General features: G+C 41.4%; 1 protein-coding gene across 4 annotated transcripts in view; it reads right to left on the bottom strand.

Moving 5' to 3' along the window:
- Positions 1–2,941: 2,941 nt before the first annotated feature.
- Positions 2,942–12,952, bottom strand: part of INTS4 (integrator complex subunit 4) — a 42,606-nt gene continuing 32,595 nt past the window's right edge. For 2 of the 4 annotated variants that reach the window (XM_006131918.5, XM_006131919.5), the window contains exons 19-24: positions 11,191–11,250; positions 9,447–9,606; positions 9,039–9,182; positions 7,137–7,257; positions 4,789–4,978; positions 2,942–3,178 (exon numbers count right to left, since the gene is read on the bottom strand). In XM_006131918.5, coding sequence (XP_006131980.2) covers positions 3,166–3,178; positions 4,789–4,978; positions 7,137–7,257; positions 9,039–9,182; positions 9,447–9,606; positions 11,191–11,250 — 688 coding nt within the window. In that variant the 3' untranslated portion in view covers positions 2,942–3,165. Of the gene's footprint in view, positions 4,979–7,136; positions 7,258–9,038; positions 9,183–9,446; positions 9,607–11,190; positions 11,251–12,952 lie in introns of all 4 variants that reach the window. The other 2 variants (XM_014577971.4, XM_006131920.5) reach the window with 1 other exon arrangement.

Genomic DNA, 12,952 nt, shown 5'->3' with positions numbered 1-12,952 from the left:
CAAGTATGAACTCTCCTGGCAGGGCTCTCAGCCACATAAACAGCCTCTCTTCTCCCTCCCGTCTCCAGCTCAGTTAGCAAGAATCTGCCTCCCAGCAGGCTGTGAACACCGCCCCCAGCAAATTCTGTAGCTCAGAGCTGTTTCTGGGCTCAGTGCCAGCAAGACTCCATCCCAGCTCCTACTGCCACAAGTTGCTCAGCCTCCATCCCTTATCTTTGTGAGGCAAGGTGCAGGATCACGCAGAAGGGAGAGGCAAGACAAGGCACACTCTCTCTGCACCACCCTTATTGAGACCTGTACTGCATTACCCCACCTCTGCACCTGTGCTGATTCCTCTTAGCCAAGACATAACAGAGGATTACCACTAGAATATCTCAGGACTAGTCAGTCACCTAGGATTAAATATCTTCCTACTTTGGAATTTGTTTTCAAGCAAAATGAAATGGAAGATTTGTTACCTGCCAGCCTCATGGAGCACCCAGATCTTTCTGCCACAAAACACAGGAACAAGAATTTTCTTCAGTATTGACTTGAATTCATCATGATTTGAGAGCAAGGCTCATGGAGTAATTACACCAGGACATCCTGGCCCTAGAAAGTTCTATGGGTTGCTGAAGATGTTTTAAGGGCTTCTAAAATTCTCTGTGGGGTCTTTTGGGAAGAAACCACCCTTACGCAACAGACTACTGTCCCTTAAATGGAATGCCATGGCTGCATCAAACCAGGGAAGAGTCAGAAGGGACTGCCAGGAATTTGTCAGCTGCTTCCCACTCCTCCCTAATGACCTCAATGAAGAGGAATGGTCTGTTTTAGTTTTCAAGAGGAGGTTATCTGCCCTTGGCTTTAGGCTGCTCAGCCTCCCTGTGCTGGCCACTATATTCATCTATATTGCTTCAAATGTATCCAGGAAAACCTCCTGCTGGTCTGGCTGAGTATTATTATGATCTGAAACCAAAGGCCTCATGAGCAAGAGCTCATTTGATGCTTAGCCTTTTGGGTTCTCTTTTGCCTCTTGTAAGACAACTCCTCATCCTCAGAAGAGATCCATCTCTTTCTTAGCCAGCACCAGGGCGGGGGTCTCCAAGCTGAAAGGTACACAAAGTCAGAGAATTGAAGGACTGAAAGCACAAGAGCTGCTGTAATGCCAGAAGTGATAATGGTTAAGTCCCTATGCTTCAAGGCTGGAGGGTCTCCAGTATTTCCCATGATCAGAGCCCAAACGCCTCAACACTGAGGCAAAAAGGGATCCAGAAAAATATTTACCCCAAAGAGCATAAAAAACCATGAAGTCAGTATCCTAAAAGAAATCGTCTAGTAAGGCCTTGTCTACACTAACCCCTGCCATCAATCTAATCTATGTGATTTCAGCTGCGCAGCTGAAGTAGACATACTTACTACAGCATCTTATGTGCTGTAATGTCAGCAGGGGCTGTTGTCCCATTGATGCTAGCTACACTTCTCATTCTGGTGGAGTACCAGCATTGATGGGAGAGCACTTGGAAATAAATGTATCACATCTAAGTGATATACATCAACAGCCAAATGGGTCAATTGCTGCAGCATCGATCTCTAGTATAGTGGAAACAAGCCCTAAGTTAGCAGGTGTTCTAAGAACACTCAGAAAATGAAGGATATAATTGGAGGACCTGGACAAATCAGAATTCTGTGAAGAAAAATGTCTGAAAATAACCTTCAGAATAGGCTAAGCAGGAGGGAATAGTAACAGCACCAAAAGAGAGGGAGTTCTGATAGCAAACTATAAAATAAGTGAGAATGCAGTGCAAACAAGAAGGCAGTAAGAGAGCTAAAGTAAAATCAACAGGGACACAATTCCTCCAGCTCTATGCTAGGCAATTCTCAGTTCTGTCAGCCTGATATGAGGAAAGATCTAATGCTCTTTTCTAAATCCCAGAGTAACCACACACAAAAATATGTTTGAAGCCACAGAAATTAATTTAAAGATTTTACAAGAGTTAAATATGTACAGTCATCCAAACAATGACAAAAGGGGATTCGTCATCATCTGTTCAAATAGGAGAGAGACAGAGAGAATTCCTTAGGATTTTGCAATGAGATGGAACTAGGAGTATTGAAAAAAAATAGAAGATGAGCATCAGGTAGACTTTAAGAACTAACTGAATGTGGAATAACCTCACAAGGACAATGGAAGCCCCAATTGCTTGAGTCATTTAGAACCAGAGAATATACCAGGGGAAGCAAGGGAACGAACTATTGGATCTTCATTCTCCCTCTGAAGTTTTATGATCTAACATGTCTGCAGCTTTGCCAATGTCTTTCAGGGGCAGATTTTCAGAGGTATTTGGGTGCTTAAAGATGCAGATGAAGTGTGTTTTGCACATATCCCACTAGCACATTCCTAGATGCGTAAATACCTTTGAAATCTAGCCCTTGTTTCTTACCAAGATGTGGGGTGAGAAAAGTCACTTTAATCTCATATTTTACATGCCATGTAGAGGTTAGTATTAGCCCAACATAAGAATAAAGGATTCTCCATCATGTCATTACCTTGAGTCAAACATTACATTTTCATTACAATACTTAGTGATATGAAAAGGTTGTCCAGCTCTCCATTTACAATATGGAATTTCCAGAAGGAAGAATATGATACATCAATGGTCCTAAACCAGTTGGCTAGTCATAGCTCAGAACTTGTTAGCCCCAAAACAGCAAAAGTAACTCCCACATCCTGCTTCCAAGGCATCTCACTAACAACAATGGAACATGATGGTTTATAAGAAATATAATCAGTAGTTGTCAAAGCTTAATTCTATTGCCCCACAACAGGCTTCGCCCTGACATGGCAGGATAGCTTTTAGGATTGACTGGGTAGTTCTCTCCCCATGGCTCATTCAAACCTTGGAGTCTCAGCTCCGACTGCCTGAGAGAGGAGCAGTTGTGGCTTTTATAATATGGACAGAAGTTGAATCAAACATTTTTATTGGGAGGGCAAACTATACAAATACTACCAAAGTGTAAAACAAGTGTAAGAACATCTGTAAGGAGGTAGCTCAATACATCAAGAATTTGCCCAGGATACAGCTTCATAATAAGAGATGTGCATCAACCCCTGTCCGCTGGGAACTGAACTTAGGTCGCCATACAGCCATTAGATGGTAACTCTGTTGCTACAGATGCAGGCTGTTTTCAAACCAGGGCCCTAAAGGTGAAATATAAAAACAATTTGTAAGAGCAATAATGTTACAAAATGAGGTTTAATTCAGAAATCTCAACTCCTGAAGTATGCCAGTATCTCAAGTCTAAACAAGTAATGACCTCTCCTATCATTAGCACAAACCTCTACAGCAATACATGTTCACTCTTACAACAAACAGAAACCAGCTAGATTGGGGTTTTCAGTTTTATTGTAGAAAAGCACATTTAAAGGGTGTTTTATGCAAAAATATTTATGCTAATTTGCAGGCAAGTGAAAAATTCTCAACAATTCACTGCAAATACATATTTTTACAAATAATTTATGGACACAGGCAACATTTAGCTATTGGGCTAAGTGCTTTCAGTAAATCACAGGAGGCATAGCCCTGTGTTACAAAGATACGCAAAGACACTTTCCCAACAGAAGCATCCAAGTATAACACCTCCCAGAGCATGGGGCTCCTTGACTGCAAAGCTGCAAATTGTGCCTGCCCCTTAGGTAAATCTCCCTCTGCCTTTGATCTCACCACTTGTGTACCTACTCAAAGGATAGGCACACTCTAGCTTGATAACAATTAAGTGTGGCCAATTACTGAAGTAAATCTTAGACTTCCTTTGACTATCAAATGGATGCAGAGGCTAATAACCTTAACTATAGCAAGGTAAGCTCAGCACAAGTTACAATGACAGTTTGCATTATACTGTAACAAAAGAGCTGTTAACTCTTAACCCTGTGCCACTGCACATATTCTTCATAAGGAGACACACAGAATGAGGCTGGGAAGAAGAGTTTAAGTTACTGGCAAATATATATGGCCTCCCTATCGTTTTAGGGAAAGGAAGTCCCTGATTTTACAGATGATGTATTGCTATTACTCTGTTAGGTAACCAACCTAAGCCTGCAAAAAGTCTCATTATTTGTGGCAGATTTTTTTGTTTTAAAACAGACAACACACCAAACTTGGCATGGATGAATACCCCAGACTATTCCATTAACTTCAATATCGTGCACAAGATCTGAGCCAGCCCAAATCATTTAACTTTGAGATATATCTTTTGCCCAGGCACAGAAGTTCTTTAGAGAAGGATTTTTACTCCCCATACAAGGACCAATGCACAAATACACATTCAAAACATTACTAAAATTCTGCTGGATTTGACAGTCACAGACTGTAATACATATCTATGTCCCTTACTATGTATATTTTCATAATGAATTTTGCCAGCTGCACCTACCACTCAAGAAAAATCACCCACAGAAGCCACGGGGTGTTTTGCCTAGATAGAAACTAATGACTGCAGAATTTTGCCCAGTGAGAATGGAGAAAATGCTAATTTTAATTAGGAATTGTCTTGGTTTTGTTGGTTTGATTTAGAAGTGTCTGTGTAATTGATGTAACCATTCACAGCCATCTGCAAAAACTAGAACATATAATAATAATTAACCAGTATTTTGATAGGGGATGCCATTTGTTATTTTGTAGCTGTCTTCTTCTGGTGTACTTTTTTCTCCTGTAACACTGTTTTGGTCTGAGTCATTATCTTGAACATAGCAATTTGTCTGCATGTATCCCAACAATCCCACAAATAAAGTCTTTTAGTGATTGACTTCACCGTCGGGCAGGTTTGGGCATTATATACACTTTGACCGATTTGCTGAATGGTATGGTTCCCTCAATGCCATATTCAGATGGTGGAACAGCCTCCATGCTGTCAATCCAGGTGGATTTTGAGAGTCTAGTGGATGCCTTGCTCCTATTGGAGTTGTATGCCAGTAATAACCTCACTTCAATCTGACACGGCTCTGAAAAGAAAAAAAACACAAAAAAACTAATACAATACTCAGTCACCACATTGACTGGACAACAAAATACCAAGCAGAAAGTGAATTTTCATGTGATTGATTTGGCATTGATATCAAACACAGAATACATCCAACCTCTGTGCTGGTGGTCTAGACATATTAGCATTTGCTATAGCACTTTGCAAATGAAAATCCAAGTAATGAACATTAATATCAAACTCTCAGATCTCATCAGGGATAACTGTATTTTATATGGCACAGAAGAGTGTAAACATAAATCAGCAGTAAATTTACTATGTAGGTTAAACAGATCCAGAAATTCTCAGCCATGACTTAAGACCAATGAAATACCAGGATCATTTTAACAAGACTGCTTGCATTTAAACTAGAACAGTACACTCGCGGGGTGAGAAATAATCATTTAGTCTCCCCCCAACCTCCCAAGATGCAGAATTTGTTGTGTCTAAACCTCCCAAGACAGCTCTATTCAGCTCTTTTTGAAAACATCTAATGAAGAAGCTTCAACCACCTCCATAGGGTGGTGTCCTACTGTTCTTAGGACATTTTTCTTAAGATTTAAATTGAATCTAAGCTGCAGTTTGAACCCACTGCCTCTTGTGCTGCCCTCTGTGATGAGAAAGAACAATTTTTCTTCATCTGTTTTAGAACGCCCTTTCAAGTATTTAAACACTACTATCATGTACTCCCTCAATCTCCTCTTTTCCAAACTACACATACTCAATCCCTTCAGCCACTGCTCACATGATTTGCATTCCATCCCTTCGATCATCTTTGTTACTATCATCTGGATCCTTTCCAGTTTCTCTACATTCTTTCTATATAGCAGTGACCAAAACTGGACAGAGTACTCTAGCTGAGGCCTAGCCAGCCCTGAGTACAGTGGTACTATCACTTCTCATGACTTGCATGCAACGCCTCTAACAATGCAACTTCAAATTACATTTGCTTTTTTTTTTTGGTAACAGCATCGCATTGACTATTTAAGTTGAGTTTCTGATCCACCAGGACTCCTAGATCCTTCTCAGCAGTTCGAATGCCAACCGAGTTTTCCCCCCATTCTGTATTTGTGCATTTAGTTTTTCTTCCTTCAGGCCACGTCTACACTTACCTGTGGATCAATGCTCCGGAGGTCGATCTTCTGGCATTCAATTTAGCGGGTCTAGTATAAACCTATAAATCGAATACTGAGGGCAGCTCCAGCCAGTATCTGTACTCCGCGCAGTTGCGAGGAGTAAGGGATGCTGACAGGAGTGTTTGCTCTCATCAGCCTCCTGACGTGGGAATTCCATCAAGCTCAGCTTAAGGTAAGCTGACTCCAGCTATGTACTCTATTTTGTATTTAATTTGTCTTCACTCAATTTCATTTCGTTGTTTACAGTCCAGTTCTCCAGTTTATCAAGAGCCTTTTAAATTTTAGTTCTATCCGCCACAGTGTTTACAAACCTCTGCAGGTTTTCTCATCTGCAAATTTGATCAGTATGCTCTTTCTAGTAAACCCATATTGGCTGCTTGTGATTATCCCTTCATACTCCCAAGTATCATAGAATCATAGAGCTAGAAGAGACCTCAGGAGGTCATCAAGTCCAGCCCCCTGACCAAGGCAGGACCAATCCCAAGTATCTGCAATTGAATGTTTTATACATTTTTCTACTGGTTTTCCAGATAACTGGTCTGTAGTTTCCTGGTTCCTTCTTTCCGTCCTTTTTAGGCACTACATTAGCCCTTCTCCAGTCTTCCAGGATCTCATTGCAGTCTGAGGTCTTGGGCCAGTGCTCTGTGGCCAGAAGGGTGGCCCCGGTTTAGTTTCTGGTGTCTCGTTCTAAAGGCTATGAGGCCTGTGAAGGTGTTATGTCAAACAGCAGCTCCTTTGGTTAATTAACTAATAGTATCAGCCAGCCAGAGAAGTCCATGTGCCTGCAGGGTCAACATGGTACTAAGCAGATTCCTCAAGGGTGCAGAAGCTCAGCAGAAGGTGGCAATGGCAATTGCAGAATACACAGAAAACTTCCAAAAAGGTTCTCTTGTTTGTGAGAGATGCCCTCTATGAACCAAATCACTGAACTAGAACAAGATACATTCCTGTTTATAAAGATACAGCAACATTTAAGCATATGAATTCATACCAATTATTTCTTACCTGTCCAGGCAGTATGAGACAGGTAAATCTGAGTTATCAATCTGTGCCTTCCAGGACCAGGATTTCGAAAGTCAGCTGGTTTAGGATGGATCAACTGTGCCTGTCCATCTGGATATAATACCTGTGGGGGAAAAAAGATGAAACAATCATGTACTTGGAATTTACATATTATCAGGGTACTTTTTTGCTACCAGTAGAAAGACAAGAATTCAGACATTATTTTGTTTATAAGATTCCACATCCTCTAGTTTTACTGGTTATACACCAGCTATTCAGGACCATGGTCTAAAATTATTATTTTTTTTAAATCAAAAGTGGCTCTCTCCCCTGCACCAAACACTGGGTAATGAACACTTTGTAGGGCTGTATAATCTACTTAGGATCATTCCACATGCAACCTCTTGGCAACATTTCCCAAAAAAACTTCCTGCGGTTTAGTTATTTATCTCAAAGGAGAGCAATGGCCTTATATTGTTATATATCCTTGAGAAAAGCCTCCTCTGCTTCCATAATTTCATTCAGCCTACTTGAGATGTATAGATTTTTCTATTGCCATGGATTAGTTGTTTCTGCTAATATCCACAATGTAGGAAGTGCTTTTTTAATACAAAAGGTGACACCATCTGACGATTTTGCAATATACAAGAGGCATGACACTGCTCCAGTGTTGTTCCTGCTGTTATGTAAGATGAGATGGGCTCAAACCAAACACTTACAATTTTGGGGCAAGTGAAGATCTAGATCAGGGCTATTCAACTTTGGAAGCCCTGGGAGCCACAATGATACTCACAGCACATGCTGAGGGCCACAACTTAAGTGTGGTTGCATATATATGCAAATAGCTTCTTTCACACTTACAAGCATGAAGACAAAGTTTAAGGCAAGACTACTCAACACACAGACCCCATTTAAGTAAATTCTGCTGATATTAATAAAATAATTTACCCAATTTCCACTGCACTTATAATGAGCAAAAACAATCCAGGAATTTAACTACTAAAACGTATACCAACAGAAGACCATTATATTTACTACTTTTTTGTTTTGGCTCCCTCCTGCGGGCTGCACATTGAGCTCTGTGTAAACCCAAACCGCGCCGCGGGCCGCATGTTGAGTAGCCCTGATCTAGACTATAGTTCAGGCCAGTCTCTAAATGGACTGTCCTGTTTAGCTACACACAAAAATTCCTCACGGCTAATAAAGTACACAATTATTTATAATTCAGAAATACTAATATTGCTGTGGTGAATAACAAGGGAAAATGCAAACTTCTCAAAGAGTTAACTTTCTTGTTTCTTTGTAGTGGAATGGCCGCCCCATTTTGGCATAGGAAGGGTTAATCAGGCTGGAGAGTGCTTGCACAGAACCCAGCCTATTGGGGATGAGCTTACTGAGAGACAATTGCAATAAAGCTTGCTGCAGGAGCCCAGATATAAAGGGCTGCTCAGCAGAGCAGAAGGGCAGTCTCTCATTGGCCTGCAACTGAGAAGGACCAGCTGCCTTAGAGAGCACCAATAGCAGAAAAGAGCTGGGCAAGGTCAGGGGACCCAGGAGGCTCCAGCCTGATAACAGCCAGACTGAGCCCCTAATACAAAGGGCTGAGATGGTGCAAGGGCTACAGGGAAGTGGCCCCGGGAAGGCATGCAGAAGGACAGTGGAGGAAGGCAGTAGGTGGTTGCCACTTGAGGGTCTCTGTGTCAGGGTATAGCATTAAGGGGTGGGCCTGGGTTCCCCTCTCTTTGCCCCGCTGACCAGCAAAGAACTTCAGTTTGCCCCAAGGGAGGGACCAGCTTTCATGCTGAAGTCTAGCCACTATGGAGTGGGGCCAAACTGACCAAAGGAAGAGCCCCAGTGGTGAGTCTGCACCCCACTACATTCCCTTTCAGAAGAATCACTCATTACCTGAACTTTCACTGTGCTCTGAGGGTCCTGCACATGCTCTAGAGTTGCATCAACATCCAGTGCCACCACAAGTCCTGACGTAAACCTTAGAGGGTTATCAGACTCTCCAGCCGGTTCAATAATCGTTGCGGTAGCTTTGTGAATCTGGAAGGAAAAGGGAGGAGGGTGTGGAGAAAACGTACAACGGAAAAAACATGATGCAAACTTGTAAAAATTCTTGACACTATCTAAATATTATTCAAGTGCCTTAATTTTTTTAAGGACAATGCTGGAGAGACTATACAATATCTGAAGGAAATAAACCTCATAAATAGCCAGTCGAATAGGCTATAAAAGCCTCTTGCTCTACCTTTACAGAATTAGCCCTGGAACCTGAGGCTGCTCTTCATTCCTCTATGGATTACTGACCTGTTCTGGGAGAGGAAGATGAAGGAAGGTGCTCTGCCGTAACGTTGTCTGCAGGATCTTCACCGCTTCTGAAGGCTTGGAGGTCACAAGTCTAGGCATTAAGTCCAGCAGCTTATCGACAAAACTGTCTTGCATATGGGGCAGTTCAGAAATAAAACATCTGTGCGTGTTAAAAATATATAGAAGAAAAATTCAAGTGCTTATTACTGTTAGTTGATAAGACTATGCTACATCGTCAAACCTCTTGTTCATCCAGCTTTATCTTATAACTTCTATCATGACAATAGAAACATTCTAAAAATATCAGAATAAATGGACAAGTTTCAAGCTCAGTTTCAGCATTAGAAAAAATTGTATACCGCTCAAGAGGCTGCCTGAACCTGGGCAGAGTTGCTTTAACCTGCCTGTGTGGATCTAATCTACATTAGGTCATATAATGACCTAATGTAACTAAATGAGGAATGGGCAACCATGAACAGTGGCTGGGCTGCATGAGTGGCCCTTCTTCACCTTAGTGGCTACAGCAGCCCACTGGGGTTCCACCTGTGGTCCCATAGCACCTCTATCTACCTCCTCTTCCCTATGCACCTCTCGCAAACTGGGGCACCAGAGCCCCGCACTTATCTGCTCCTCCCCTCCCCTCCCAGCACTTTCAGAGCTTCATTTCCCACTCCTCCTCCTCTCCAGAGCTGGGGTTGCCAATCACTGAACGAGATATTCATTTAAACCGTTACTGGGCAGATACTCTCTGATGTTTCATCCTATCAGCAAATGCTACGAACATCTGAAGGGAACTTTCAAATGGTCTTTTCTCGTAAACATTATATGAAATAACCCTAACTATATTAGACATGCATCTGACGAAGTGGGTCTTTGCCCACGAAAGCTTATGCTCCAATACTTCAGTTAGTCTATAAGGTGCCACAGGACTCCTCACCGCTTTTGCAGATTCAGACTAACACGGCTACCCCTCTGATATATTAAAGGTGAGCAGTTTGGTTTCTCGTCGTTTGGAGTGGGGTATAGGAAAGAACATCTAATTCAAATGAAAAAAAATCAAAAACAATTTTGGTAAAAAACTAAGGGTGAAGTGGGCCAACCATATGGGCCTAAATTTCCTCTAGCCTTCAAGTTGCTGGTACAGCTGCTAAAAAGGCAGTTTTTATAGACAGCAGACAGAGCACGTTTCTATGGGGCTCAGAAGTAGGCCTCATTAACTAAACTAATACTATATTAAGATTCCATGAAAAGAATGGTGGCAGAAAGGGAGAGACACATGAATAAGGTCCTAAATATGTATCCTCATGGAGTTAATGGATATCTCTGAATGTGTTAGGGATAGCTCATGATCCTATATTTTTGTTAAGTCTTTAAGATGCTACAGGATTACTCATTGGTTATATTCTGTTTTTGCTAAGACCTCAATTCTACACAAAATGATATAAGTAATTTCAATTGGTGCACGATCAGCCCCTATATGCATACATCTTATTAGTGGCAATAGGAGCTTAAAAAGAAAGCCAGATATCAACGATAAAACCCACTATGTAGACAGAGTGCAGAATTTTTCTACACTTTTTTTTTAGAATTATATTCATCTTAAAATTAGTTTGACACACCCTAATTAAGATTACTAATTACACAATATCTTTATTTTCAGGTTTCATAAGAATAGATTTTGTATCGCTTATTTTTTTTTAAGAGTTTTTAAAAATAGAAATGGAAAGAACAATGGGACACTCACCTCTGAAAAGAATCCACTTCCTGTAAAAAATTTTCACACATTCCAAAAAGGGGTTCCACTCTGAAATGAAGATAAAAAGTTCCTTTTATTTTTCTCCCCCGCAAATTAAAAAAAATTGGCTATAGTGCTGTGACATAGTGGGGGGTAACTTGCTAACTCACTGGCCACTGTCTGTAGCACCACCGAGCAAGACAGGCGATGAGTCATTATGCAAAGAGGGTGTCTCAACCTGTCTGACCAGCTACCCCCTATGGAGAGGAATAAAGGAAGGTGAATGTTGCCCTGGCTGAGGGGCAGGGCTGGAGGAGAGTTAGTTTAGTTTCTGTCTGGGAGGATGAAGGAAGCAGCCTCAGCAACAGGCTGGGGGGTTTAGAAGCATCCTAGGGGGGGCTGAGGCATCCTAGGCCTGCCCTGTAACCTGATGACATCTGTGCTGTGCTGTATGCTGGAGAAGCAATAAACCACCTCTATTCTACTGGCTGGTGGAGTCTGTTCATGCCATTCCGGGGGTGCAGGAGGCGGGGGAACCCCAACACGTTGTCACAAGTGCTACCAGCATTATAAAAGTTTCTAGAGATTTTGGAACAACCCATGTTTGTGGAAAGTGCAAGACTTTTCAGATAGTGCAAGGCCACCACTATAGTTTCATAAAATAAATCTTTGCATTCAAATAGAGTCTTTACCATTTCACAGAAAGTATTAACGTCCCTTTGTACCATGGGAAACTGAAGCAAATAGATTATGAGACCTCCCAAGGCAACTCTGTTACAGGTAAAATAAAAGCTAAAAACTAGGTTAAGGAGACGTTCACACTAAAAATCCAAGTGACTGCTGCGGCAGCATAAGCAGCACAAGGTACTAGCTGCCCTAGCATCCTGGACAGGTATATAGTTAGGATGGCTAGTTCCCCCTGCCACTCATGCCACAATAGCTACGCTTCTATTTTCAATGCCCTAGCTTAATAAGAGCTACTGTAGTATGTCTCATACACCTTTCAATTGCACTACAGACACAATGTATGTCACTCATTCTGCAAACAAACACTTAAACTCATATAATACTTTACTCAGGGTAGGTCTACACTACCACCCTAGTTCGAACTAGGGTGGTAATGTAGGCAACCAGAGTTGCAAATGAAGCCCGGGATTTGAATTTCCCAGGCTTCATTTGCATCTCGCCGGGCGCCGCCATTTTTAAATGTCCGCTAGTGCGGACTCCGTGCCGTACGGCTACACGCGGCACGGATTAGGTAGTTCGGACTAGGCTTCCTATTCCGAACTACTGTTACTCCTCGTTCAATCAAATTGAACTAAAACTGCCACTCACCTAATCATGCTTAAGTGTTTGCAATATTGTGCCTAAAACATTCACAAAAGATAGATTTTTCTTTTGTGGCAGAAAAGACTTATTAAAAAATTTACTGGGGAATCTATTCATATAAATATGATGGGTGTTTTTAATATGCATCTGAAATTCTCCTTTTTAAAATAAACTCCATATTTTCAGATGTAAAATGACTAATGCTCTATCAAATTAGAAGGGATTAGGTATGTATGTATTTCATATCCTAGGGTCAGAGGAAAAACCCCCAAATGGTTTGTACACTTTTAGCAAGTTCATAACTTGACTTTATGCTGCGTAGCTCATCAGGTTCTTGGGAGATGTATTAAGAAACAAGCTTATTCTCAACCTACAGCCTTTTAATGACCTGTTTGCATGTGATTATATATTACACATATTAAGTTACCTCTGTCATTTGCAA

Source organism: Pelodiscus sinensis, chromosome 1 (assembly GCF_052426305.1).
Source record: "Pelodiscus sinensis isolate ZL-2025 chromosome 1, ASM5242630v1, whole genome shotgun sequence".
Taxonomy (NCBI): domain Eukaryota; kingdom Metazoa; phylum Chordata; order Testudines; family Trionychidae; genus Pelodiscus; species Pelodiscus sinensis.
Note: the sequence above shows the minus strand (reverse complement) of the source record. Positions and strands in the feature narration are given on the sequence as shown.